This window comes from Carassius carassius, chromosome 49 (assembly GCF_963082965.1).
Source record: "Carassius carassius chromosome 49, fCarCar2.1, whole genome shotgun sequence".
In the NCBI taxonomy this organism is placed as follows: Eukaryota; Metazoa; Chordata; class Actinopteri; order Cypriniformes; family Cyprinidae; genus Carassius; species Carassius carassius.
Window position 1 is genome coordinate 7,322,431 of NC_081803.1, and position 26,285 is coordinate 7,348,715.

At 38.1% G+C, this 26,285-nt stretch overlaps 2 protein-coding genes across 3 annotated transcripts; one reads left to right on the plus strand and one right to left on the minus strand.

Annotated features, from left to right (window-relative positions):
* The first annotated feature begins 566 nt into the window (after window positions 1-566).
* xpo7 (exportin 7) lies at window positions 567-20,282 on the plus strand. Of its 2 annotated transcripts, none has more exons than XM_059545333.1 (28): window positions 567-719; window positions 5,242-5,388; window positions 5,528-5,621; window positions 5,696-5,862; window positions 6,970-7,035; window positions 7,109-7,234; window positions 7,358-7,523; window positions 8,138-8,211; window positions 8,339-8,458; window positions 8,668-8,814; window positions 8,972-9,144; window positions 9,223-9,416; window positions 9,503-9,608; window positions 10,526-10,661; window positions 14,239-14,312; window positions 14,423-14,503; window positions 14,660-14,723; window positions 14,888-14,996; window positions 15,088-15,194; window positions 15,288-15,376; window positions 15,985-16,092; window positions 16,205-16,287; window positions 16,422-16,636; window positions 16,724-16,862; window positions 17,014-17,174; window positions 17,418-17,516; window positions 17,769-17,896; window positions 19,069-20,282. In XM_059545333.1, exons 1-28 carry the CDS (start codon window positions 702-704, stop codon window positions 19,160-19,162), a joined length of 3,285 nt encoding a protein of 1,094 aa, XP_059401316.1. In that variant the 5' UTR covers window positions 567-701; the 3' UTR covers window positions 19,163-20,282. The 2 variants fall into 2 exon arrangements, with proteins under 2 accessions (XP_059401316.1, XP_059401317.1); XM_059545334.1 differs by having other exon boundaries at window positions 7,130-7,234.
* A 720-nt stretch (window positions 20,283-21,002) lies between these two features.
* On the minus strand, window positions 21,003-22,920 carry LOC132132805 (protein PBDC1-like). The gene is made up of 6 exons (XM_059545335.1): window positions 22,830-22,920; window positions 22,342-22,407; window positions 22,161-22,220; window positions 21,946-22,086; window positions 21,721-21,832; window positions 21,003-21,618 (listed from the first exon to the last, which is right to left on the minus strand). Exons 1-6 carry the CDS (start codon window positions 22,857-22,859, stop codon window positions 21,506-21,508), a joined length of 522 nt encoding a protein of 173 aa, XP_059401318.1. The 5' UTR covers window positions 22,860-22,920; the 3' UTR covers window positions 21,003-21,505.
* Window positions 22,921-26,285: the final 3,365 nt, after the last annotated feature.

A 26,285-nucleotide genomic window follows, 5' to 3' on the forward strand; every position in this document is an offset into this window, starting at 1 on the left:
AATCTGTTATTCAGTTATTTGTCATATTTTTAAATCAGTTGCTAAATATACAGATGCATATACATTACAAGATAGAGAAGAAAAGATGATAAAGATTCAGATTGATTTGTGTGAAACAATACTTTATTATAGGCTACAGAAAATTATTATTATTAGTGTTGTTGTTGATAATCTTACTAAATCATCTAGTCATGTGATGCCAACACATCCCTGAAGGCTCTACTCGCTCAATGTAAATTAAAACTACAGAAAACTGTCTGTCTGGAGTCTTCATATCCTGAAAATGTATATAATAATAATAATAATAATAACAACAACAACAATGTATCTGTTTATAATGTTCTGATTAGTCTAATTACTGTGTGCATGTTTACAAAAGGTGTCAGAAAGCCCGCGGGAGCCTCTTTGAAAGTTTAATAGCCTTATTTCTCAACTTCACAATAAGAACTATCAATCACGCTTAGAGTCTTATCCACGTGACCTCCAAAATCTGAGCTCGCAGTTTCACTTTAAGAAGCATGTAAACAAAGGCTCTTTTCTGCGGCGGCAGTCTGTCGTGGTCGTAACGGGATTCACGAAGCCCCCAGCGAACACCTGGCTTTATCACGACGTGCGTCAATTGCGTAAATGTTCCCGTGATCGTGGGCATTCGCGCGCATGCTCATTGTCAGGGGGAGTGAGAGGAGCATGAATGGAGCAAAATGGCGGATCATGTGCAGGTAAGTAAATGATTTTGTTTTGTTTTTATTAAATTAATGAAATATGATCCACTGCAGTCTAATGATAGATCCCGAGGCTTGTTTCCGTGATGCGCGTGTGTTGGTTTTAAATGCATGCGTCTCGCAGCTGGAGAGGTTGACTCGCGTGCTTCACTGGATGCGATTATCAAGTGTTGACTTGTGGCCTGTCATCATGTTGATTTTAACTCTGTGATCCAGGCTAACATACAACTCTGCAGCATGGGTGAAAGTTGTTTTGAAGCAAAATGTAAGGTATTTTATATTAAGCAACAGAGATGGTAGATCCCGAGAGATAGTTTCTATTAAATCGCATGTAACTCTATAGCGACAGTGATGTTCTACATTGTAAACAAGGCAACATCCCTCATTCAGCCGCTTGCCATGCAATGCATACACCGGCCTTGTAAACACAAGCGATAGTAACCCGAGCTCAGCGAGGCTTTTTCCAAGAGAAAAGCCTCTCGATGAGCCCAAAGGCGTATTTGCACGCGGTTATCTGTCATTGTGTAATTGCTGGACACAAATGTGCCCGGTTCGCTGAGCTCTCTCGCTGTTAGCCTGTAGCTCGCGTGCTAACTCACGAGATTCTCCCGCGCACCGCCTCGTCAAATAGCCCGACTAGAAACTAGTTTTTCATCAAAGTTATAAAATCGCTATGCACATTAACATCTCCTGAGAATTTTAAATGGGTAACAGAGTTTAAAGACATATAAATATAAATATATATAAATTACTAACTATTTTTTTTAAGCAGCTGTAGAATAACTGGATGAAGTGAAGGCAGCGAGCCAGTGATGTCAGCACTTTTCACTGTTTTGTAATGCATGTCATATTTAATGTTTTATTTTCTTTATGGGTGTTTATTAGTCGAAATGTTGTTACATTTACTAAAATGCATTTCGTTTCACTGGTATTTAATAAGTCCTGATAACGATCTTTGGTAACTGAGGGGTTATTAAGGCCAACTTGGCAACCCAAGTCGTCTTGGGTGTAATAGACAGGTAACGTCCGCTCAGAAATCGAAATACATTTATATTTTTCTATCCCTTATTCTCTTTTGACTGGTTCCCGAACACATTCATAACTAAACAGTATTTTTGGACGTGACTGGAGCGTTAAACGTTAATGTTAGCGTGTTTTCAGACAGCCCCTGCTTGTCATCTGTCAACTTGTAAAAAGCTGCTACACATCACAAATGACAAGACCGGTCATATTCGAGGGAAAGGGTTAAGGAGGTTAAACACAGTGTTGAATAACTGCATATTCCCATTAAATGTACTCAGGTGGGGAACAGTGCTTGTGTTAACCTGACTCTTATGTGCTCAGGCAACAGTAAACATGATCTTTCCAGTGTTGTTGTCTCGCGTCCTGTTACTCTGTAGGTGATGAAGAAGCCTTTTCATATGCAGTAATAGATTATTAATTACCACCGGAGCAGCTTTGTGTCTTAAAATCTGTTTGAGTGTTGCCGATCACACCTTGGGTGGTGTACCATGCTTGTTTTAGACCTAAACCAACCAAAAAATGGTTCAGTGTGTGTTTGTTTACATAATTATCACAGAACATGTTGTTAGGTTAGTAGGTTGTTATGACTCGACAGTATTTCTTACGCGTTTAGCAGCTTTAAACTTTGTTTATTGTAAAATTGTAATTCAGAAGTGTTTAGGTACACTTAAATGTTTAATGCAGAATGCTTAAAGCATGTTAATATTTGGCGTCAAAATGTTGTAGGTAGGTACAAACTAGGGATGCACCGAAATGAAAATTCTTGGCCGAAACCGAAAACCGAAAAAGAGAAACCAAGGCCGAGAACCGAAACACCGAAAGAAATTATGCCAATTATTAGTACCATTGCATTTATTGCTATGACCGTGTACTAACTTTACTAAAATTAAGACATTGCAATTGCATAAATTAATATTAGAGTTTCAAAGATAATTACAATTACATAAATTATTAAAAAAAAACATAAAAATACATAATTACAAATTATGCAAATATTTATTAAGCACATTGCAACAATGCACAGTATTAAAATAAAATTCAAACTAAAAATTTATCCCACTCATGTGTATATTAAATAATAATGTACAGGCCTACTGGCCTGCAGAAAGGTTTTAAAATTAACTGTTCTCTCATAAAAAGTGCATTTAAGTGAAGTGCATTTGAATTTTTTCTCTGTAGGACTAGAAAGTGCATTACTTCTCCAGTAGGCAAGACTGTTATCACTTCTGGGGATGGGGACTTCAGACAGATAACCATCTAGCTGTTGTGCAGTTGAGCTTGTCATCTGCCTGACTTTTGAGAAATATTTGAGAGAGTGTATTTAAATAGGGCCAGGGCATAAATAAATATTTTTATCAAATTAAAGCAGAAATCTAGCAGAAAATCTACCAGAAAAATGGCTACAATCTGATATTATGTATGTGTGTGTATATATATATAAATAATGTCACATATATAGTAGCCTAAGAACAAAATAGCCAACGTATTATTATTATTTGAGGCACTTTCTTGCAGAATTCCACTGGACACATCAGACAACGAGGGTGCATGCGCCTCATCTGGTGCAGACACGAGTCTTTTTTTCTGCGCTCTGATCTCAGTCTCCTGCGCTTGGAGTTTCTCCGTCTCCACGCGGGTTCTCCGCATCCAGCACGGCCTGGATCATTTCTCGTGCGCGCTGCCTTATTTCCGCATCCAAGTAATGGTCTTTATAACGCGGATCAAGCACATTCGCGATGAAGTGCAGAGGATCCGAAAAGATCTCAGTGAGACGTGTGCTAACCGACTCTACTTTTCTTTGTTATCACTTCGTGGTCCGTCTTAATCTCTTTGTTAGGAGACGCTTTAGTGCTGCGAATAAAGGAATAAGAAGAGAGAGAATGTTCTCACTGGTGTGAAGTGAATGTCGTGGGGAGCTCGTGGTCTGCGCTATGCAGGTGCATGTGCAGGTTGCGGTTTCTGTTTGCGTCATCACAACATTTCGGCCGTGTTGTTTCGGTGATAAAAGTCTATCGGCCGAAAACCGAAAATGCCATTTTCGGCCGAAAATTTTCAGTGGCCGAATATTCGGTGCATCCCTAGTACAAACAGTTTGATGGTGGTTGTTGATGTTAGTTGATTTAGTAAAAACCAATACATGTGTTCATTTTGGGCTTTTTAAACTTGGAGGCGTCTTATCTTTCCTGTGCAGTTGCTTGGAAATACAGCTTGCATTTTATCTAGTTTTTTTTTCTTGTATGTTTAGGGGTCCTCCCTGTTCTTTTAAAGACTCTTGATTCAGTTATCAGCAGGTTGCATCAAGCATATACCGGTACCTACACTGACATAAGAAAACAGCTTAAAGTTGGTGGAACGCACAAGAAAGTTTAAACTGTTCGAGAATTAAAGTGTTGATTTAACAAGGGATTTAACATTTGAGTGCAAAAAAAATTGTTCTGAGTTCATTAGTTCAGTATTTGTTGGCATTATAAACTTGATGTTTTTCATTGAGGCTGTGCATTTGTTGCATCTGCTGTTTTTCTGCTGATGCTGGTTTTGTAGTTATGCTCCACAGGGAACAAAGAACTGTTTAGAGGCTTGTTGCTGCATATCACGGGTTAGCTCTTTCATTGCTCCTCTATGTATTACCGAAGTGTTTCGCTGACTTTTTTTCCAGTCACCACATAGTCTTTCATGCATTCATGAACCAGATACTCCCTCGGTGTCCTAGAACAATAACTTGTGGATGTTATGTCTGTGCATTAATTTGCTCAATGGAACATTAGTGTCTAGTTTTTCATAAAGCTGATGTTTGATGTTGTGATTGTACAAGAAGATACTAAAGCTCTCTATCTTAAGATTATAAGACTTAGGGTACAACTTTAGTTTGGACATGAATGATATTTCAAGTTGCGCAGTTTGTTGAGGAGTTGCGCTATTACAGTTTTAACAACTAGAAGAATTTAATGACACTAAAACTGTCATGTGGTGTAATCAAGTCAAATAAATAACAGATTTCCCTAAAACCTTGAACGCGTCTTTATCATTGTTTTTTTTATTTTGACGCTTATGATTTGGCATACAAAAGTTTAGTTAAAGCAGTTTTGCCAAAATTATATTTTCAAGAAATGATTAAAGATTGTCCAGCTACTTTTAACTTTAGTCAGCCTGACATTTTGTTATTTTTATTTGTTTTAATGTATCCCCTAAATAAGTACAGAAATAGATTTGAATGCATATACTAAAAACATACTGCTGTCTGTTTAGTCGTATTCAAGTTGTTGTATGAATGAATTTCATTTACGAATTTTTGATGAAAAAGATCCATGTGGATAAATGAACGTCATTGGCCACTTGAATACTAACACATCTCTGCAAGTAGACTTTGTAGGACTTAGTTTATAAAAATAGTTTAGATGAGTAAATTGTTTAGACATAGGAGTTTTATTGATTCCTCACTCAAATATGCTCTGAACGTCTTTTGCTAACACTTAACTCACGTGGGTCTCTTTTGCAGAGCCTAGCCCAGCTAGAGATCCTGTGCAAGCAGCTATATGAGACCACAGACACCACCACACGTCTACAGGCCGAGAAAGCTCTGGTGGAGTTCACCAACAGTCCCGACTGTCTGAGTAAATGCCAGTTGTTGCTGGAAAGCGGAAGTGTAAGAATTAAACTTTTTGAAAACTGTGAAGAAGAGGACATCTGAGTTTATCTGACAGCAGTTTTCTCAAAAATCCTAGTCCGTTAGTTTGAGTTAAGCAACTGTTTAACTTGACACTGTATTTGTAAAATCTTTACAGTCCTCGTACTCGCAGTTGTTGGCTGCAACATGTCTCTCCAAGTTGGTGTCTCGTACAAGCAATCCACTTCCTCTGGAGCAGCGTATTGACATTCGTGAGTTTATCAGGTCAGCCATGAGATCCATGCAAAGACAACATTTTAAAAGACTTGTCTCATTGGTTCCTCAGGAAATTATGTTCTCAACTATCTGGCGACCCGGCCGAAGCTTGCTGCCTTCGTGACACAAGCCCTGATCCAGCTCTATGCCAGAATCACCAAGCTTGGCTGGTTTGACTGCCAAAAGGAAGATTACATCTTCAGGAATGTCATTGTCGATGTGACGAGGTTCCTGCAGGTATGATCCATTTTATAGTATTATTAGAAAATATTATATTCTTCAGAGTAATACTACTTGGAAATATGTTCTTTTTTTGTTTCTTTTTTTTTTTTATCACATCTTTAAGACAAGTAGGAACACGTGAAAAGGACATTTTTGATGTTCATCTGAATTAAAATTAAAAATTTGTAGCACTTCGCATGCATTTACCTTGCATTAAAGGCAACAATTTACATAAGAATAGTTTTATAAACCATTTACACAGTGATGTATTGCTCATGTTTAATGAATAAGGACATATGTCCTGACAAAGTTCAAGGTGATTTTGATAATTGCATAAAAAATATAAAAAAAATGGACCACCTGTATTTCGTAGACCATCATTAATTGCTCTTTCCATATGAAAAATCCAAACGAACGTGGATAATTTAATATGGATGTGTTTTCTCAAAGTCTGTTAAAGTTGAAGTTCAATTATTTTATAAAAGCACTTTTAGATTATAAAACTCTATTAACTAGTTGTTTATAAGCATGCATATTACTAGCATATTGGATGTCTATTAATACTTATAAAGCGCATATTAATGCCTTATTCTACATGATCATATTTTAGATTTTGTTTGATATTTTTGATGCAATTATCAAAATCACGTTGAACTTTGTGAAAACATTTGCCCTCATTTATCATGACACGAGCAATAAATTTGTCAATGGCTTCTAAAACCATTCTTATATAATGCGTTTTATTAAATGCAAGGAAAACGCATCCATTTCCGCAGAAATGATTTATGAGCAAATTACACAAATGCAATATACAAAAACTCCTGTTTCACAAATGAGGACCTTTTAATGTAACTAGTCTAAAGAAGCATTTTGTGGTTAAAATTCAAACAGTTGCAGTTGGCATTTGTGTTTTCTCTTTAGTGTTTCATTTTTAGTTAAAAATGACAAGTTCATCACTGAAGCGGAGTTGTCTCATGTGAACTGTTTGTTACTCACACTCTCATACTCAGCATGATGGCATAAATGATGACACTGCATGTTTAAAGGCAACATTTTTGTTGAATTTGAGCAATGCTCCTGAAGTTATGCAGTTGTTTGTGTTTGAAACTTATTTACTTTCAGGATAGTGTTGAACACTGCATCATAGGAGTCACAATCCTTTCCCAGTTAACCAATGAGATTAACCAAGTAAGTTTCTACACTCACACTATGTCTTCCTTTAGTCTGAAAGTCACATGAAAGATAAATGACTTATTCCTAGATTCTTCTTTCGATTCTCCAGGCGGACTCAACACATCCACTTACAAAACATAGAAAGATTGCGTCATCTTTTCGAGATTCCTCTTTGTTTGACATCTTCACCCTCTCCTGCAACCTCCTCAAGCAGGTACGACTAAGAGACTACACAATATATACAATATACTGTCTATATATTCTCCTTCACAACCGCTAAACCAGCCTGCTTGGGATTTCTGTCAAGGGCTCAGTGGATTGTTCTGTATGTCTGCAGGCATCTGGGAAGAACTTGAATCTAAATGATGAGAGCCAGCATGGGCTCCTCATGCAGCTACTCAAACTGGCCCACAATTGCCTCAACTTCGATTTCATCGGTACATCCACCGATGAGTCCTCAGATGATCTGTGCACCGTCCAGATCCCCACCAGCTGGAGATCAGGTGATCGGAGGGTTTTTGGCAACATATGAAGCAACTGTGTTCCAGTCCTTGTTTAAAGATTTTGTAAAATTCTAAATGGAATATTTTTAATCTTCTGTAGAACTGCTTCTTTATTCAAGATTTCTTGATAAAAAGTTGTCTTTCTCTCTCTCTTTTCTGGTTGGCTATTGTGACTTTAGATTTTTTTTTTTTCTTCTATTATTCAGCAAGCTAGGACACATTAAATTGATCAAAAGTCCCAGTAAATAAATTTATAATGTTTAAAAAGATTTCCATTTCAAATAAATGCATTTGTTTTGAACTTTCTTCGTCAAAAGAAAAAAAGTATATAAAAGATGATTGTGGTTTCCACAAAAATATGAAACCGCACAGCATTGATGAGAATAAAATCAGCATATTAGAATGATTTCTGAAGAATCATGACACTGAAGACTGGAGTAATGTTGCTGGAAATTAAGCTTAATTAAAATAAAAAAGAGTTACTATAGAAAATAATTACTGGTTTAATTATTTTTGATAACATAAATGCTGCCTTGGTGCGCAAAAGCCCTTTCGAGCAGTTAACTAAATTATTCGCGTGGCATAATTTAGTGATTTTTTTTTCTCTTCTGCAGCCTTTTTGGATTCCTCAACCTTGCAGCTGTTTTTTGATTTGTATCATTCCATCCCTCCCTCGCTGTCCCCCTTGGTGAGTGTCAGACCGACAGCATGACATGAGTGTGAAGATAAACAAGCCTTTGCCTCGTAGATAATGTCAAGACTCTTCCAATAATAATGTGAACAGTTTAGTATTAAATGTGCTGTTTGTCTTTCAGGTTTTGTCTTGTCTAGTCCAAATAGCATCTGTCCGGAGGTCTCTCTTCAACAACGCAGAGCGAGCCAAGTTCCTCTCCATTTTAGTAGATGGTGTGAAGAGAATATTGGAGAACCCTCAAGTATGCCGTCTGTCCGGATATTACTTCTAAGAATAATTACTCTCATTGTATTGTTTAGATAATATTAACATAAAGTAAAAAAAATGCTGAATATTATATATGTAGCCTGAAATAGTGGCTTTAAAATGTCAAATCTATTTGTGAGTGTTATGTGGCTGATATGTTAACATGGCAATGCTCATGTTGTTGTTTTTATGTTTGATTTGCAGAGTTTGTCAGACCCAAACAACTACCATGAGTTCTGTCGACTGCTGGCTCGACTCAAGAGTAACTATCAGCTGGGAGAGCTGGTCAAAGTAGAGAACTACCCCGAGGTCATAAGACTGATTGCTAACTTCACCGTAACTAGTCTGCAGGTGAGTGAAAGACTTTGCGTGCTAAACATAAAGCTAATATATGATTTATACAGAAGTTGAACCAGTTTGACTGCAGTTTTTTTGTTCATTTGCTGATGATATTAAGTGAATGTGAGAAATTGGCATTTTAAAGACTGATAACTTTGGTGTGTCCCAGCACTGGGAGTTTGCGCCCAACAGTGTGCACTATCTGCTGAGCCTGTGGCAGCGGTTGGCAGCATCTGTCCCTTATGTGAAAGCCACGGAGCCCCACATGCTGGAGACCTACACCCCTGAGGTGACCAAGGCCTACATCACGTCCCGTCTAGAGTCCGTGCACATCATTCTGAGGTAACGTGAGCATTACTTGAACTCACGGTAATGTCCGATGTCTTAAATGTGTGAATATACAATATCCATTCTATGCAGGGATGGTCTTGAAGACCCCTTGGATGATGCTGGCTTGGTTCAACAGCAGCTGGACCAGCTGTCTACTATCGGCCGGTGTGAGTATGAGAAGACCTGTGCCCTGCTGGTCCAGCTCTTCGATCAGTCGGCCCAGTCGTACCAGGAGCTGCTGCAGTCCACCAACTCCAGCACAATGGACATCGCAGTGCAGGAGGGTGAGCTTAAAAAACCTAATATACAAATCAATATATTGCATTATGACTTAACATAACAATACTTCTGTTACGTGTGTGTTGTCCAGGTCGTTTGACGTGGCTAGTATACATCATTGGCGCAGTCATTGGAGGAAGAGTATCCTTCGCCAGCACGGATGAGCAGGATGCCATGGATGGGGAGCTTGTGTGTCGGTGAGAAATCGCCACTAAAGGCCTGTTCACACTAAGAAGAAACTAAAATTCAGTTAAACGATTTGTCTATTCTGACAGAATCAGATAGGCTAATTGAATTTGCTAAATTATTTTTTGACAGTAGGTAATGCTTACATAAAAGCAGAAATACCCCGGGACACAAAGCACTGCATAACGTTTTGTTTTTGACACCCTCTTGTCACAAGAATGAAGAAAGTTGAACAGTATTTACATATTTTCAAAAGACCATTGAGATATTTGTATTCACGGTGATGTTTATCAAACGGCACCAAATACAAAAGTACAGAGAAAGAGAGTCGGTTCCACATTTTTCCTTTACTCCCAAAATAGTCTGTTCATGAGTGCCACCAAGTTGTAGTTTTATGTAACAGCAGAGGCTCTGTGACCAAATGTCTTATTGGTTGGCTGTTTTTTGTTCTCAGTGCAGTTGAAAAAGATTAGAACATATGCGTGCGTGTGTGTGCGTGTGCGTGTGCGTGTGCGTGTGCGTGTGTGTGTGTGTGTGTGTGTGTGTAGATAGATAGATAGATAGATAGATAGATAGATAGATAGATAGATAGATAGATGTATATGAAAATTAAATTAAAATGTTTGTGTTGAATTTTGTGTTGTGTTGAAACAACAAAATATAACATTTTTAGAAGTTAATTTTTAAAAGCAAATAATTTAACACTGTTAAATATCATATTTAGCAAATTAAAAAAAAAAGGTTTTTCACGCTATACTGTACTAATTGTGAATTTTTTTTCTCCCACATATAGTATTTAAGAAAACATTTATGGACGTAGTTTTTTTACTTTTAATATATTTCTAGTTGTGAAACAAAAAAGTCTGGGGATCATGGGTTCTTGCTTCTCATTGTTTGTTTCTTTACTTTTTGTGCGTGTCATTTTCAGAGTTTTGCAGTTAATGAACCTCACAGACTCACGGCTGGCTCAAGCAGGAAATGAGAAGCTTGAGTTGGCCATGCTCAGTTTCTTTGAGCAGTTTCGCAAAATCTACATCGGTGACCAGGTGCAAAAATCATCAAAGGTAATTATAGTTATGTTGTAAGTCTGTGAGCGTGAACTTCAAGCTGTGGTTTTAGACAACAAATCTAAAACAAAAAATCAGCTAGCAGTTAATTAATTATTGATCTTTTGTAACATTCACAGGGGTTTTCCTATGAACGCTCCGAATGGATGAAATTTGTGAATGTGTTGTGTGTGGGCTTTAAAAAGTGGCAGTCGATTGAGCTTTTTTGCATGCTTAGTAGTAGGGCTGGACGATTAATCGAAAAGTAGAAATTTAGAACCTCTAACCGACGAAATTTTCCCATGTCGGTTATTTCGGTGATGATTCTACCAGTCAGTGGCATAAAAGCAAAACACGAAGGTGAACGCCGGTTCAACACATAGTGATGGCGCGCGAGCGGTGAGCCTTGAGTCTTCACTAAACTTTGTCAGTTGTATTTGTTTTATGGTTTGGACGTTCAAGCGATTAGACGGTCGGATGTGTATTATTATATCAGGCTACCATGTTCACGCAGCTGCATTGTGGCACGAAAACTCATAGCTGTGAAGATCGCGCGCATAGAGGAACGCAGTTGTCAGCGCTGTCCTTTGATTTATCACTAAAGTATCTTAGAATCTCAAAACTTATTATAGCATATTTTTCTACTTTTGAAGGAACTAGGCTATTTACAACCCCAAGCTTCATATAGAGACAGTATGACTAATTCACACATGCAATCACTCGTACTGGTACTGTTTACCTTTAATCTTCATTAATCTCTTACACCGAGCAACAATATGTAAGAAATGGTATGAACATAGATAAAATAACTGCTGATAGTGAGCTATGATCGTTCTTTCAATAGGAAAAAATATCCCAACTTTAATAGTCGATCTCAACCGTCTGGCTGGGGCCAGTCTAAAAAGACGCTCAGGACAGTTGACCGAATGCTGCTGCGTGTCGTCATGAAAGCATATCATTTTGACGTGTTATTAAGCCTTGCCACTTGCAAATGTAACCATTCAAAAAACTTTGAAGCATTCAAACACAAGATGCGGAAAAGCTGAACTGAGCAGCTGGTTACTCGCGCTGTGCTCGGTGCGCACGCGGAGAGAGAGCCGCGTCTCACAGACAACACTGAACCGACCTCTCCTTTGCAAAGTTCTCCTTTAAGTTCCTCCTGCACCTCAACGAACAAAAACAAATCGCAGTTTAAACAAACAGAAAAGGATGTGTAAGAGCCCACTTCAGCACCGTGGTGTTCTGGTGTTCAGGGCTCACGCAGAGAGAGGCGTCTCTAAACACTTGAACACCGAATTTGTCTGTTTTTGCTCTTGTACCGACAAATACATAATTATGTGAAAATACCCGTCTTGGATAGTATGTTCGGAAATGCTGTCAGTTATGTCTCAAGTTAAAGTAAACAGTTGAGAAAAAAATCGTATGTGTATTAGGGCTGTCAACGAATATTCTAAATTCGAATATGTATTCGAATAGTTAAAAAAAACAAATTTCGAAGGTGAAAATTAATATTCGCATAAAAAAAATGTGGAAAAAAAGGTCTGCGGTAGTAGAGGCGTGGTTGTCTGCTTTGCGAGTGGGTGCGCTAGCGCGCCTGAGGGTTCAGGGGCAGGTCACAGGAGTCGCACTGTCTGGCACAGCATCACTGCTGAAAGTTGATGCGTCTTCATGGAAGATGCCAGCAAGTGCAGAGCCCAACTCGACCACAGCAGAGAAAATGAGGTAAAATTGTTGACCCGCAAGATAAAGTTGTATCCAAGCTATTTAAGATACCATTCGACCACTAGCAACATGAGGTCACATCTCAAAAATGTTCACCCAAATGAGCATGGCATAATGTGTGGAACTCCAGCTAAACAGTCACGTCTTGACCCTTAACGTTACTTTGCATCGCTCGCCGCAAGCACTTTGTCTGCAACACGACAAGAGGCCATAACGGATAAATTAATTTCATTCATTTGTAAGGACATGAGACCGATCAGTGTCGTGGATGGGGCAGGCTTCGGGGAGTTCTGTCAAGCAATGGATCCGAGGTTTGATTATTTATCGTTTCATGTCAAGGAAAAGTTCCATGTTTACCACAGCACAGCTCGCTCGGAGCATTCAATGTCAGTTCTATATGCTGTAAAACTTCAATTAATATTAATAATATTTGTTTCAATCACTGAATGAAACCTGCTATATTTGGGACAACAGTCGCGACCTTAAATTGCTTGCACAAAAATTTGTTTGTTCATTTAAACCATTATGTGCAGAGAACGTGAGGGTGAGAGATCGTGAGGTCTGCAGTCTTGGCAATTAGTTGATTTCCTTGTTTTTGTGTAGGTAATACGTTGTCATATATGTTTAAACTTAAATAGACTATCTTTACAAGTAGTTATGTCTCTTTGTATTATTTTTGCCTGTTATTGATGTAATGCGCATCATTGACAACATGCGCAACCAGATGTTCAAATAGTTCGAATATTCATGTATTTTTTAGAGGGAATATTCGAACGTCAATTATAAGCAATTTTGACAGCCCTAATGTGTATTATATTAGATGCAACCATTGTCTCTTAAAGTGACTGCGCCTAATAGGGCTTGGGCGCCGCGTTGCATTCTGGGACGTGGCGGGCATGTTGATTAACAAATAAACAGAACGAACATACAAACTAAACACTTTCAAACAGGGCCCACTGGTACAACCTGAACCAGGGCCCTGCAAACCTTGTAAGTGAACTATGAGGGCAAAAAAAACTAAACAGAAACAAAATAATTGTTCATTATTCGTAATCGAGGTAAAGTGTTCAATTAATCGAGGTTTTGACTTTAGGCCATAATCGTCCAGCCCTACTTAGTAGACTTGTGGGTTTGATAGGGTTTTCTTTTTTTGGAGTGGGGGTTATGTTGGAGATGACCGTGTCCTGTCTCAACTAACCAAAAAGCTGAAGTTTTCTCTCCTGTTGCTCAGATTCCAAACTGTGAACAGAGAAGATAAGTGCACATAGAAAGACTAGCGATTCCTCTAAACCTGGCTTTAGTTCTGCTTTGACCTGTTGTCCTTTACCTTGGAATTTAACACCTTAAAATTCCCTCTCCTGTTAAAAAGTGTACCATTTGTGCAAAAACTATTGCAAAGTCTGATTTGGAGAATTGTCCCAAATGACACACTTAATTTGGACCATAGGGATATAGATTTCAGAGTACTGTTATCCAGCAGCCCATGCAGCAAAGTGTAGACTCAGAGGATCGTGCCATTTGGGACTGGACTATAATCAGAACTCGACAATAAGGATTATTTGCTTGCTTCCAAGATTTTATAGCCTTGTGGTTAGTGCGCCAACATATACAGCACAATTGAGCTCATGGCGACCCGAGTTTGATTCCCGTCTCGAGTTCCTATGCCGGTCCCACTATGTGTGTGTGTGTGTGTATATATCCCTGTGATTTGTCATATTTGCTTGCTTCTCGAGGCTTTATATATCAACCAGTTTTTTTTGTAGTTTAACATATAACATAGTTATAAAATAGATTGTTCAAGCTACAATGCAAAGCACCAGTTTGGGATGAATACAAGATGACAGTAAATAATATACTTTTGTTTGATCCCTAGTTATATCGAAGACTATCAGAGGTTCTTGGCTTGAATGATGAGACCATGGTACTCAGTGTTTTCATTGGGAAAATGTGAGTATATAATAAGTGATGGGTATAATTAACATAAAACCTAATTTTGACAAAAATAACAATTCCCAAAAAAAGCAATGTTTTTAATGTAGAGTTTTGTTTTAATGCAGAATCACCAACTTGAAGTACTGGGGACAGTGTGAACCAATCACATCTAAGACACTACAGCTCCTCAATGACCTCTCGATTGGATATCCTTACACGCATGTTGCTGGTTAAAATGTAAAAAAATATTAGCATTGTTACTGAGGATGATGGACTGTTATTTAATGTAAATGTATAAAATGGTCCGTGATGTTTTTGACAGTGAATATGTTCTTGTCTGTTTCCTTAACATTATTTCTCACATATAGCAGTGTAAGAAAACTTGTGAAGCTCACTGCTGTCCAGTTCATGCTAAACAACCACACAGTAAGTGACCAACCTGAGCCTTTCTCCTCCTTCACTCCACTTCAGCTCTATTTTTCCTTGAAGCACAATTAAGTTAATTATCTAGTTGTTGTTTTTTTACTGTTCTTTGTTTCTGGAGTTACTTTAACAAGCTGACAGTGTCTTGTTTTCCTTCGGTGTGACAGAGCGAGCACTTTTCTTTCCTGGGTGTGAACAATCAGGCCAACCTTAGTGACATGAGGTGCCGGACCACTTTCTACACAGCCTTAGGAAGACTTCTCATGGTAGATTTGGGTAAGGGTGTACCTGTAGAAGTATCTTTAGAGATAGCATAGAAGTGTCATGTAAAAAGGACATCTTTAGAGACATTCTGTATCTTTGACAGGTGAGGACGAGGACCAGTTTGAACAGTTCATGCTTCCTCTCACTGCTGCATTCGAGGCCATTGCTCAGATGTTCAGCACCAACACCTTCAATGAACAAGAAGCAAAAGTGAGATGTTATATTGTTTATCATACAACCTCAGTGTGGCATGAAACATTTGCAAAATGTTTTCTTATTTTTTGTGTATTTGTTTTTATTCAGAGGACTTTAGTAGGACTGGTGAGAGATCTGCGGGGAATTGCCTTTGCCTTTAATGCCAAGACCAGCTTTATGATGCTCTTTGATTGGATGTATCCTTAAATTTACATTTATTTGTTTGTTTATTTTATTGGTGTAATTTTTATTTATTTTATTTGTCTTTTGTGTAATTATTTGTTTGTTCCCTTTTTTGTTTAATGTTTTCATTTGTTTATTGAATTGTGTAATTATTTTTTTCTGTAATTGTTTTGTGTAAGTTATTAGTCTTTGTTTTCTTTTTTGTTTATTTGCATGTTTATTCAATTGTTTGTAATTACTTGTTTTATTTCTGTAATTATTTTGTTTGTTTTTTCACTTTATTGTTTTTATTTAGTTTGTTTTGTGTGTCTGTTCATTTATGTTGTGTAATTATTTATTGTGTTTGTTTGCATGTATTTTTATACATTTATGTTGTGTAATTATTTATTGTGTTTGTTTGCATGTATTTTTATACATTTATTTTGTGTAATTGTTTATTTGTTCACATTTTTGTGTTTGTTTGTTTGTGTATATATATTTATTTTATTGTTTTCATTAATTTATATTTATTTATAATAAGTTTATTTAAAAAATTAAGAAAATAAGTAAATGATATTAAACTAATCTCTTAGGTTAATTCAGATTGAATGCTCATTTTGATGTGCTCCTTAACAAATCTTAGTTACCCCTCTTACATGCCCATCTTACAGAGGGCAATAGAGCTCTGGTACCATGTACCTGCCTGCACCACACCGGTCCTCAAACTCATGGCTGAGCTCGTCCACAACAGGTAGGCAATATTACATCTCACGTGTCCTTTAGAGCTGAGTTTTAAAGGTTATGTATGTATGTTCTCTGGCTTATATTGTGCGTGTTTTTGTTTGTTTTTTTTTCACATGAAGGTCACAGAGATTACAGTTTGATGTGTCGTCACCGAATGGAATCCTGCTGTTCAGGGAAACCAGCAAGATGATTACAACATATGGTACAAACTCCCCTATAATAACCCAGTTTTGATGTTTCAGTGAACTATTCCCCCGGTATGGTGTAGCTGTATTAAATATTAAAAACTTCAATTGAATTATCATCATAATAGTAATGGCATTTATCCACTTAAAGGGAATCGGATCCTGACGCTGGGTGAGGTGCCAAAAGATCAGGTGTACGCGCTGAAACTGAAGGGAATCTCCATTTGTTTCTCCATGCTGAAAGCCGTATTAAGTGGCAACTATGTCAACTTCGGCGTCTTCCGTCTGTATGGAGATGACGCCTTGGACAATGCCCTGCAGACCTTTATTAAGCTGCTCTTGTCCATCCCTCACAGTGACCTGCTGGTAAAATCATCAGCTGTCAGCTTTAGGATTGTGTCTTTCAGCATTCAGATTGGTTGGTTTTTGATTGGTTTGTCCTTGTTCTTCCAGGACTATCCAAAGCTCAGTCAGTCTTACTACTCTCTTCTGGAGGTGCTAACCCAAGACCATATGAACTTCATCGCCAGCCTGGAACCTCATGTGGTCATGTACATCCTGTCCTCCATATCAGAGGGGCTCACAGCACTTGGTAAGGACCTTCTCATCATTGATTTTTGTGTATGTATAGCTTCCTTTTTTACACTCTTTAATCTCACAAACTCTCCTGCCGTTCCACTATGGACTCCTAGGTGCTTGTGATCCTTTAAACCAGAACTCTGTTTCTGTTTGTCTCCTTCCAGACACAATGGTATGCACTGGTTGCTGCTCAAGCTTGGACCACATAGTTACTTATCTATTCAAGCAGCTGTCACGCAGCACAAAGAAACGAGCGGCGCCCATGGCCCAGGAGAGCGACCGCTTCCTTCACATAATGCAGCAGCACCCCGAGATGATCCAGCAGGTGAGCTCAGGCTTCGAAAGACCTTAGATTTAAAAATACAAATAAATCATCAAATATACACTTGTTTTTAATAATTTAGTGTTTCATCATATTTAAAGCATAAGAGGAACAAAATAGGTAATTTTGACAGCCATTTATGTCCGTTATAAAATATATTTTCCTTGTATGTCTATCAAATACTTCTACATTTTGAAATGTATTGGAGATACTTGATCTGACATGATTTCTCACAATCTTATCCAGATGCTGTCCACAGTGTTGAATATCATCATTTTTGAAGATTGTAGAAATCAGTGGTCAATGTCCCGCCCACTGCTTGGCTTGATTCTACTCAATGAGAAGGTATGTGATAGATTTTTTTAATGATTTTTTTTAAAGTCTCTTACGCTCAAGGCTGCATTTGTTTGAATCAAAAATACTGTAAAATAGTGGAATACTCTTACAATTGAAAATATTTTTTCTATTTGAATATAGTTTAATATTTATCTGTGTGATGACAACACTGAATTTTCAGCATCAATCCTCCAGTCTTCAGTGTCACGGGATCCTTCAGAAATCATTCTGATACGCTGATTTGCTGCATTGTGTTTGTAGTATTTTGCAGATTTGAGGAACAGCATTGTGAACAGCCAACCACCAGAAAAGCAGCAAGCCATGCATTTATGCTTTGAAAATCTCATGGAGGGCATAGAGCGAAACTTGCTAACCAAAAACAGAGACAGGTAATTTGATTTACTTACACATTTTCGTCTTACTTTTTTAAATTATTATTATTAAATAATGCTGACACTTGAAACAGACAGTGGAGGAGGTTTAGATGTTCCAGGTTTAAAGGGTGTGGAAATTAATGTGTCTTTATCATAGCTGAAGGGAACAACAATATGACTGCAGTTGAACAAACAAGCGAACATGACACACAAGCATATTCAAGCAAAAGCCAGCATACATTAGTTCTGTGAAACAAAGCAAAACCAATGTTACTCACCAGTCGCAGGCCTTCCCTGCCCCTTGAGTTCTCTCCAGCGCTGGATAGTTGATCCGATATTTATACAGGTCCTGCTTCTTGCCTTATCGTAAGCTGCCTTTTATTCTGCAAGCGTTTTCCTCTTTTGTTATTTATCTGCCATCTCTATCTTTGTTGATCGCTCGGCTCGGTTAATTTCCGTCCTGTGCACTGAGCGCTCTCTCTTACACATCATGAGTAGACACGCCGCTTACTGCTGATTGGCTACAAGTGTGTTTTGGTACTCGGCCCGACTCGGTTTTCTAAAGCGTTTTTGTAAAAATACATACCCCACCTTTAATGTTTCTCTTTTAAAACAACGTAAAAACTTATTGCCGCACATGTGCACAGAGGTTGCGTAAGAAACCATTACAATCCGCAACCACTATCGCAAACAATACAAAAGACGCTTTAATTTAAGCAGAATACCTCAAAAGGAGATCGCTGAACTCCAGCTTACTTGTATGTCATGTACAAATCATCATACTGTTTGTTGTTGTTTTCCGATCATGGCGCCTCCACAGAGAGATTTCGTGTGAATGGTTGCCAGATTGCATAAAGCAAAAAGCTGGCCAGAGTAGTCTATCCATTTGACAGAAAAGCTCTGATTATGGGATTTGATCTCGATATCTGGCAACCGTAAACATGAACGCTCGCAGAGTCTTGTACAGTAGTCTGAAATGTTTTTGCTCCACTTTTTTTTTCAACAAAAATGAAAATGTTTTGCTAGTTTTTGTTCTTTAACTACTTTTTAGTCTCGTCTTTTTTCGTCAACGATATTGCATGTTCATTTAGTCTCAACTATCATTTCATGACCTTATTATTGTCTCAATTAACACTAGTCTTATATATATAGTATACATTCTCACTTGATTTAATTTTTTCCCACAGGTTTACACAGAATCTTTCAGTATTTAGAAGAGAAGTCAATGACTCCATGAAGAATTCCACATACGGGGTAAACAGCAACGATATGATGAGCTGACATTCCATAGAGCACCAGGCCCTGCCCACACTCCCACCTGCCCCTGGCCCGGCTGCCGGGGGATCACCGCTGTGCAAGCCTGCACCTCCCACTCCCCAGTCCCTAAACATACCCCATTACCTCTCTCCCTTTCACACCTCCTCCCTCCACCCCTTTATATATATAAATATATATACACATATAAATATATACATATTTTAAAGCCAGTTTCTAGAGGTCATTCTCCTTGACCATACTCTTGTCATTTGGGGCTCAAAGTCCAAAGAGAGAGAAGAGGGTATGGCTGGGGAATGGGTTTGGGGTGTGGGATGGCACCAGTGTGGACTCTAGAGTGGGCGGCACACCTGAACCACTCTTAGGGACAATGGGAAGTGGGCGTCCGTGTGAGTGTGTGTGTGTGTGTGTGTGTGTGAGCATGAGTGTGTTGGGAGAGCATGTCTGTGGGAGGACGGGTTAGGATGAGCTGGGATACATAGTGCTCTGCTTTTGCCTGCCTTGTATAGAAACACATAAGAAAAAAAAAAGTGTAAATTTTTTTTTCATAACATTTTCAACAATGTTTATAATGATTACGATTAAAGACAAATAATGTGTGATTGAAAATTTTTACAGTCTAGTAAGTTAGTGCAACTGCTGAAGTGTGGGCTTGTCTGTATGGAGAGAGTCGTTTATATCTGGGTGACGATGTGGGATTGAGGCGTGAGTGCTGGGATTGACAGCTGTCCGCAGAAGGGGCGTGATCAAATGTTGAATAGAATCACAAGTTGTACATTTTTTTTTTTTTTCCCCTTCGAATTGATTATGGAATGCAAACAGGAGCTCTGTAAATACACTAAACCTCTTGCGTTTAACGTCTTCAGAAGGAATACCGTTTCCCTCAAATCTTTGGCATGATGAAGTCCGTCTTGCGTCAACCTTTAGGTCACCTCGACATCCCCACCACCACCTCCGTCACCGAGGATGTTCTTAGATCTGCTCACTGCTGGCCTGGGAATGGTCCTAAAATGACCCCATTCCCATTTGAGAACGCACGTGTAACCTTTCCCCTTTTGTCTCTGAAGGGTTCGATCGTTTCGTCTGTGGATTTGATTAGATAAAAGTGACTTGGTTGTGGTGAAGTTGCTCTCTAAGCTTTCGTTCAACTGTTTTCCCTGCTTTTTAACCTCACAGGCTTCCAGTCTCTCGTGGCTTTATTGTTGATCTGGCGTTCTTCGGTAGTGGAGCCTATAGAATGTAGCAGTGTCCTTCAAATAAAAAAGACCCTGGTACTCAAGTCATCGTGACCGGATCACTTTCGACAGTTGTATCTAGCTTTAACCCTTTTTTTCTTTTCGTTGTCCCCCAGGATTCGTTTTATTTTGGATAACAGAATATGGTAGATTTAAACACAGAGGCCGAATGGAGTATATTAGCAACTTGTGCTACTCAACAGATGTTGCTGCTAACTGTTTGTGAAGAACTAGCTCATCTCTTAACCATGTCCAACACTCATGGATGTTCACTTTCTTTTCTTGGTTCCCAGATGTGAATGTGTTTTTCTTGACGACTGTGTGTTGGGTCCATTGAGTGATAAGCTAGCTGGTTGAATTGTTTGATTGTTTGTTTGGATGTCTGCTACATATAGTGTAAGCATTGTGACTGCAAAATAAACATCATTGGTTTGTACTAGTCTAGTATGTGCACATTTTGTGATCGCAAAATTAGATCAAACAGGCATAGTTTTTAAGTCAACAATTTGAATCTTTTTGTAATAAACATCTCTATTCTTATACTCAGCAGGGTTCCCAAAGTCATAGAAAACCTGGAATTTCCTGTAAATCAAAGTCATGGAAGTCTGTAGTGAGTGGAATCTGCTCAATGTTTTATTGGATGGAACAAACTCTTAGTAATTTAATGCCTGGGGATGCAGTTAACATTACAGCAAAAATGCCAATAATGTTCAAATTGAAAAAGTCAGTATTGGGATACATCGGGATGTTCTCAAGGGTGAACTTTGACTTGAGCCTCCGCATCCCATCAAAATCCTCCTCAAAAGCAGGTTCTGGAGGTATTTAAGTCATGGCAATCCTACTTACAATACAATCAATTCACACAGTACAGTAGCAGTTTTTCACAAGGAAAAATGTACTGTTATTTATTGCAAACAAAAGGTGCCAGACAGTGCAGGAAAATCAAAACTGAATTAAAAACCAACCAACAATTGCGTACAAATGAGAAAAGCAACTCTTTTACACACATTTACATATGGGGAAAAAATAAGTAAGACATTTATAACTGTTTCTCCACTTTTCTAAAGATCTCCTCTACACCAAGAAGGTCACTTGAAATATTAAGCTGTCATGATTAACTCTCATCTTTTTTCTGTTGTTTGGTTTTTGAACTGGCTTTGTGGACAAAGTCATTATATCCTTCTCTGTTTCTCGCAATCTCAATGGCGTAAAACTGGATCCTGGTTGCTGAAATAAAAACAGGAGAAAATCAGGCTTCTTGATCAGTTTCCTGTGAACTTTGAGATGTGTGTAAACCACTAAATGGAGTGCATGTGTGGCATGACATACCAAATATACTGTTCTCCTCCGTGTAGTCCTTCTGACAGTCTAGACGTAATAATGTACCATAGTTGAAGTCCTCTACAACTCCTTCAAACTGGTTACAAAAGGGCCTCCATTTCTGAAAGAAAGAAAAAACGGAGAGAGCTTGACGGACTCGCCATGAGTGAAAGCCTGTTTTTTATACAGTCTATGGTGAAAGCTAACATTAAACACCAGAGTGACGTCGCGCACCTCTTTAGCGTCCGCTGACTTCAGCAGCTCCGGCTCCAAAACTGCGATACTGAGGTCAGGAAACTCTTCCCGGAACTTACTATATATCTGCTCGTCGGATTTGGTTAGTTTTAGAAGTTTGGGGTCAACTGAGGAAATAAGCTGTAGAGGAATAAACCCGTCAGTGAAGCTGGATATTACAGTGGCAGAGTTGACTGTGACATTCATTTACTTACATTATAGTAAACTTCTGCGTGATTGTAGGCTTTCATAGCCCACAATACTTCCAACTGGGCCTGATAACAACAATAAAACATTGTTAATATTGTTTTAATATGATGATACATTTAAGAAAATCAGTTCAGTGCATGCAATTTCTTATTTATTTGCAAATATCAAAAAATTTACCCAACTCACATCATTTCCATACGCCTCTGCTGGAAGAGAGAGAGCATGCGCAGCTGCGGTGGCCCCCTCTACCCCCTGTTTATTAAAGACAGACATATTTATTGAGCATTAGTGTATTCATAAATGTAATACGTAAAACCTGGGACTTTAAAAACCAAAACTGCCACAAGAGACTAGAATTCACGTATTTATCAACACTGTCGAGTACCCTTGTCAGTCTACTAACGCACTACCTAGGTATTTTAAACCTAGGTGAATCTAAATATCAGTGATGGTTAAGGAAATGATTTCGTATTGCTGATGCGTTTCGTTATTTTTGTCACATGCCCATAACATGCTTCTTAGCATGCAGGCTAACTAAGAAAAACAGATGTATCATTCTGGGCTCTGAACGGTTATGACATTTACCTGAGAACAGCTGTTTAATAAAATACTATTTTTGCTTATCACGTTATTGTACAGTGCCTTGATAAGTTAAAATACCTCATTTTGCTTACCAGAGATGCAAGAACGTCCCCCGTGTCCATGCTGACGCCTCGTGACCCGGATGAGCTACGAACACGTCATGACCAGAGGTCATGTGACTTAAATGCGTTTGTTGTTTTCAGTCTGTTGTTTAGATCAGCTATTGAATTGATATGAAGAATATAAATTGAAACATGACCACCTCTGTTACATGTCTCGTTGGTTTTTGTGAAAGTATATTTTTCTCATCCAGTTAAATGTTTTATCTTATTTAGAGGTATTGATGGGGCTCTTCAAACGTATTATTAGAAACGTTAAGTGGAAAGGGTTTACTCTGTGGATGAATTTTAATCCTCATTACATGAACCTTTTCATATAAAAACTGGAATAAATACAAAACTAGAGCCAAACTGAAATGAAACAATAATAAATTGTAGTGAATAGATGAAATAAAGCACATATGAAGTCATGTATTTATGTACATTTCGAATTAAGGTGCATTAAAAGTCAATTAATCCTTAGTTAAAATAATTGTTTTTAAAATTAAAACGTGCAAAGTGAGCATTTAATCTATTAAATAAAACCACAGTGAGCAGGTTTTTGGATATGGGATTTATTTTAGTCAATTAAGTACCACATTTTAGCTATCATTTTGTTAGGGTGGTTACGCAATATGTTATTTTATCCTTGCTTCTAGAAAATCTTCAATCTTTCTGCTTTCTAACAGCTTCATTTGGCTGTAAACATTGAATTTTAGCATGGCTTTAAAGGGTTAGTTCACCGAAAAATGAAAATGATGTCATTAATGACTCATTCTCATGTCGTTCCAAACCCGTAAGATCTCCGTTCATCTTCGGAACACGGTTTAAGATATTTTAGATTTAGTCCGAGAGCTTTCTGTCCCTCCATTGAAAACGTACGGTATACTATCCATGTCCAGAAAGGTAAGAAAAACATCATCAAAGTAGTCCATGTGACATCAGAGGGTCGGTTAGCATTTTGTGAAGCATCGAAAATACATTTTGGTCCAAAAATAGCAAAAACTACGACTTTATTCAGCATTGTTTTCTCTTCCGTGTCTGTGTTAAGCAAATTCAAAACACTGCAGTTTAGTGATATCCGGTTCGCAAACGAATCATTCGATGTAACCGGATCTTTTTAAACCAGTTCAGCAAATTGAACTGAATTGTTTGAAACGGTTCGCGTCTCCAATAAGCATTAATCCACAAATGACTTAAGCTGTTAACTTTTTTTAATGTGGCTGACACTCTTTCTGAGTTCAGACAAACCAATATCCCGGAGTAATTAATGTACTCAAACAGTACACTGACTGAACTGCTGTGAAGAGAGAACTGAAGATGAACACCGAGCCAAGCCAGATAACGAACGAAAGATTGACTCGTTCTCGAGTCAGGAACCGTTTCTGTCGGACGCGTCTGATTCGAGAACCAAGGAGCTGATGATACTGCGCATGTGTGATTCAGCGTGAAGCAGACTGACACACAGAGTGTCTGAACCGAACTGATTCTTTTGGTGATTGATTCTGAACTGATTCTGTGCTAGTGTTATGAGCGCGGGTAAACCGAAGGCTTGAATGAAGTGCAATCATCGCCAATAACGCCATTACGTCGAGTGCAAAAGAACCAGTGAACCATTTTCTTCAACCAGTTTATTGAATCGAACTGTCCGAAAGAACCGGTTCATGGAAAAGAACCGAACTTCCCATCACTACTGGTGATCCGACAACCGATGCAACCGGTTCTTGACTCGAGTCAATCTTTCATTGATTTGTCTGTATGTGTATTCAGTGCCAGTGAGCAACGGACTTTTCATAATAATAAAAAACTGCGTTACTGTATCATTAAACTGCAGTGTTTTGAACTCGCTCACAACAGACCTGGAAAAGAAGACAATACTGAATAAAGTCGTAGTTTTTGCTGTCTTTGGACCAAAATGTATTTTCGATGCTTCAACAAATTCTAACTGACCCTCTGATGTCACATGGACTACTTTGATGATGTTTTTCTTATCTTTCTAACCATGGACAGTATACCGTACATACGTTTTCAATGGAGGGACAGAAAGCTCTCGGACTAAATCTAAAATATCTTAAACCGTGTTCCGAAGATAAACGGAGGTCTTACGGGTTTGGAACGATATGAGGGTGAGTCATTAATGACATAATTTACATTTTTGGGTGAACTATCCCTTTAAGCACTATGCTTAATTAAAGTTTCACTTTCACAGAGTTAAGCTGGTAAATGTGGTGTTTCCATGCCATGGGTGAATCCCAAGCAGCTTTTTTGCGCCCACAAAGGGCACGCCATTTCGCCATTTCTAGGGATGTTCCAAATGAAAGTGAACAACGAATTCAAGGGAACATATAATGGTCACGTCACAGAAGTGGTTTTTATTTTTGATCATCTTCGTTTAGGAGATCAAGTGATGTTTATGGCAAAGTTGGGGTTGATTTTGACTTCACATAGGCTACTAATGTAAATAGAATAAGCTAATTATTTAAATGTGTCTATTTTAATGAGACAAAATATTTTTCGTTAGTGAGAGAAATATGTTTAGTTTGAAAAAGTTTAATATTAAGTAAGACACAATTATACAATTGGCCTAGCTGGAAAAGAAAATAAGAAGAGGAAGAAATATTTATTTGCAACACTGATGGAGTGCTGAATGCTGCGAGCACGTGCAGTGTTGTCAAGGTAATATTTGGTCAGTCATTCCAGTCAAGGGAGTTCCAAAGTGCTAAAATGCTAAGTCGCTTCTGTTTTTTTGCCTACAAAGTGACGACATAGTTCCCCCTTTCTCCACCATCTAGTTGTAACTATCTGATTAAAGCATTCATGTGTACTATGTGTACTGTTGTTATTGTTGATTTATTTGTTTGTTTGTTTTTAAATGAGCTTTTTCAAATACCTTGACTTATTTCGATCAAGAAATTGTATCCTGGCTCTTTGTAATTAATAATCGCAGTAGAATCTAAGTTTAAGGTTTTGTATTATTTCCAGGGGTTAACGTTAGAGAAAGCTACTTTCAAAGTCTAAACATATACATAAACATAATAATCATAAACATAAATAATCACTGGTTTGTAAAGGCCAGGTGAGCATCAAATATAGCACATATCCTTATCAGATTAGAGAAAAGTAGCATTACATCACTTACTCACCAATGGACCCCTTTGCAGTGAATGAGTGCCGGCAGAATGAGAGTCTGATACAATCATCGCATAGATATTTTTTGTCTTCAAACCATTGCTTCCAGGTAAATAGTGCAGTGTAAATGACACCACGTCTGAATCAGGAGAGAAATATGTAGTTTACAAGTGAAAACAGTCCAATAACTGGGAAAATTATGGATTATGAACTCAATTTGGCCAGAGATGATAATTAAAATTACAAACTCTCAGCTTGTTGCTTCACAACACCAATTCATTGATGGACTGGAGTGGTGTGGATTGTTGTGATGTTTTTATC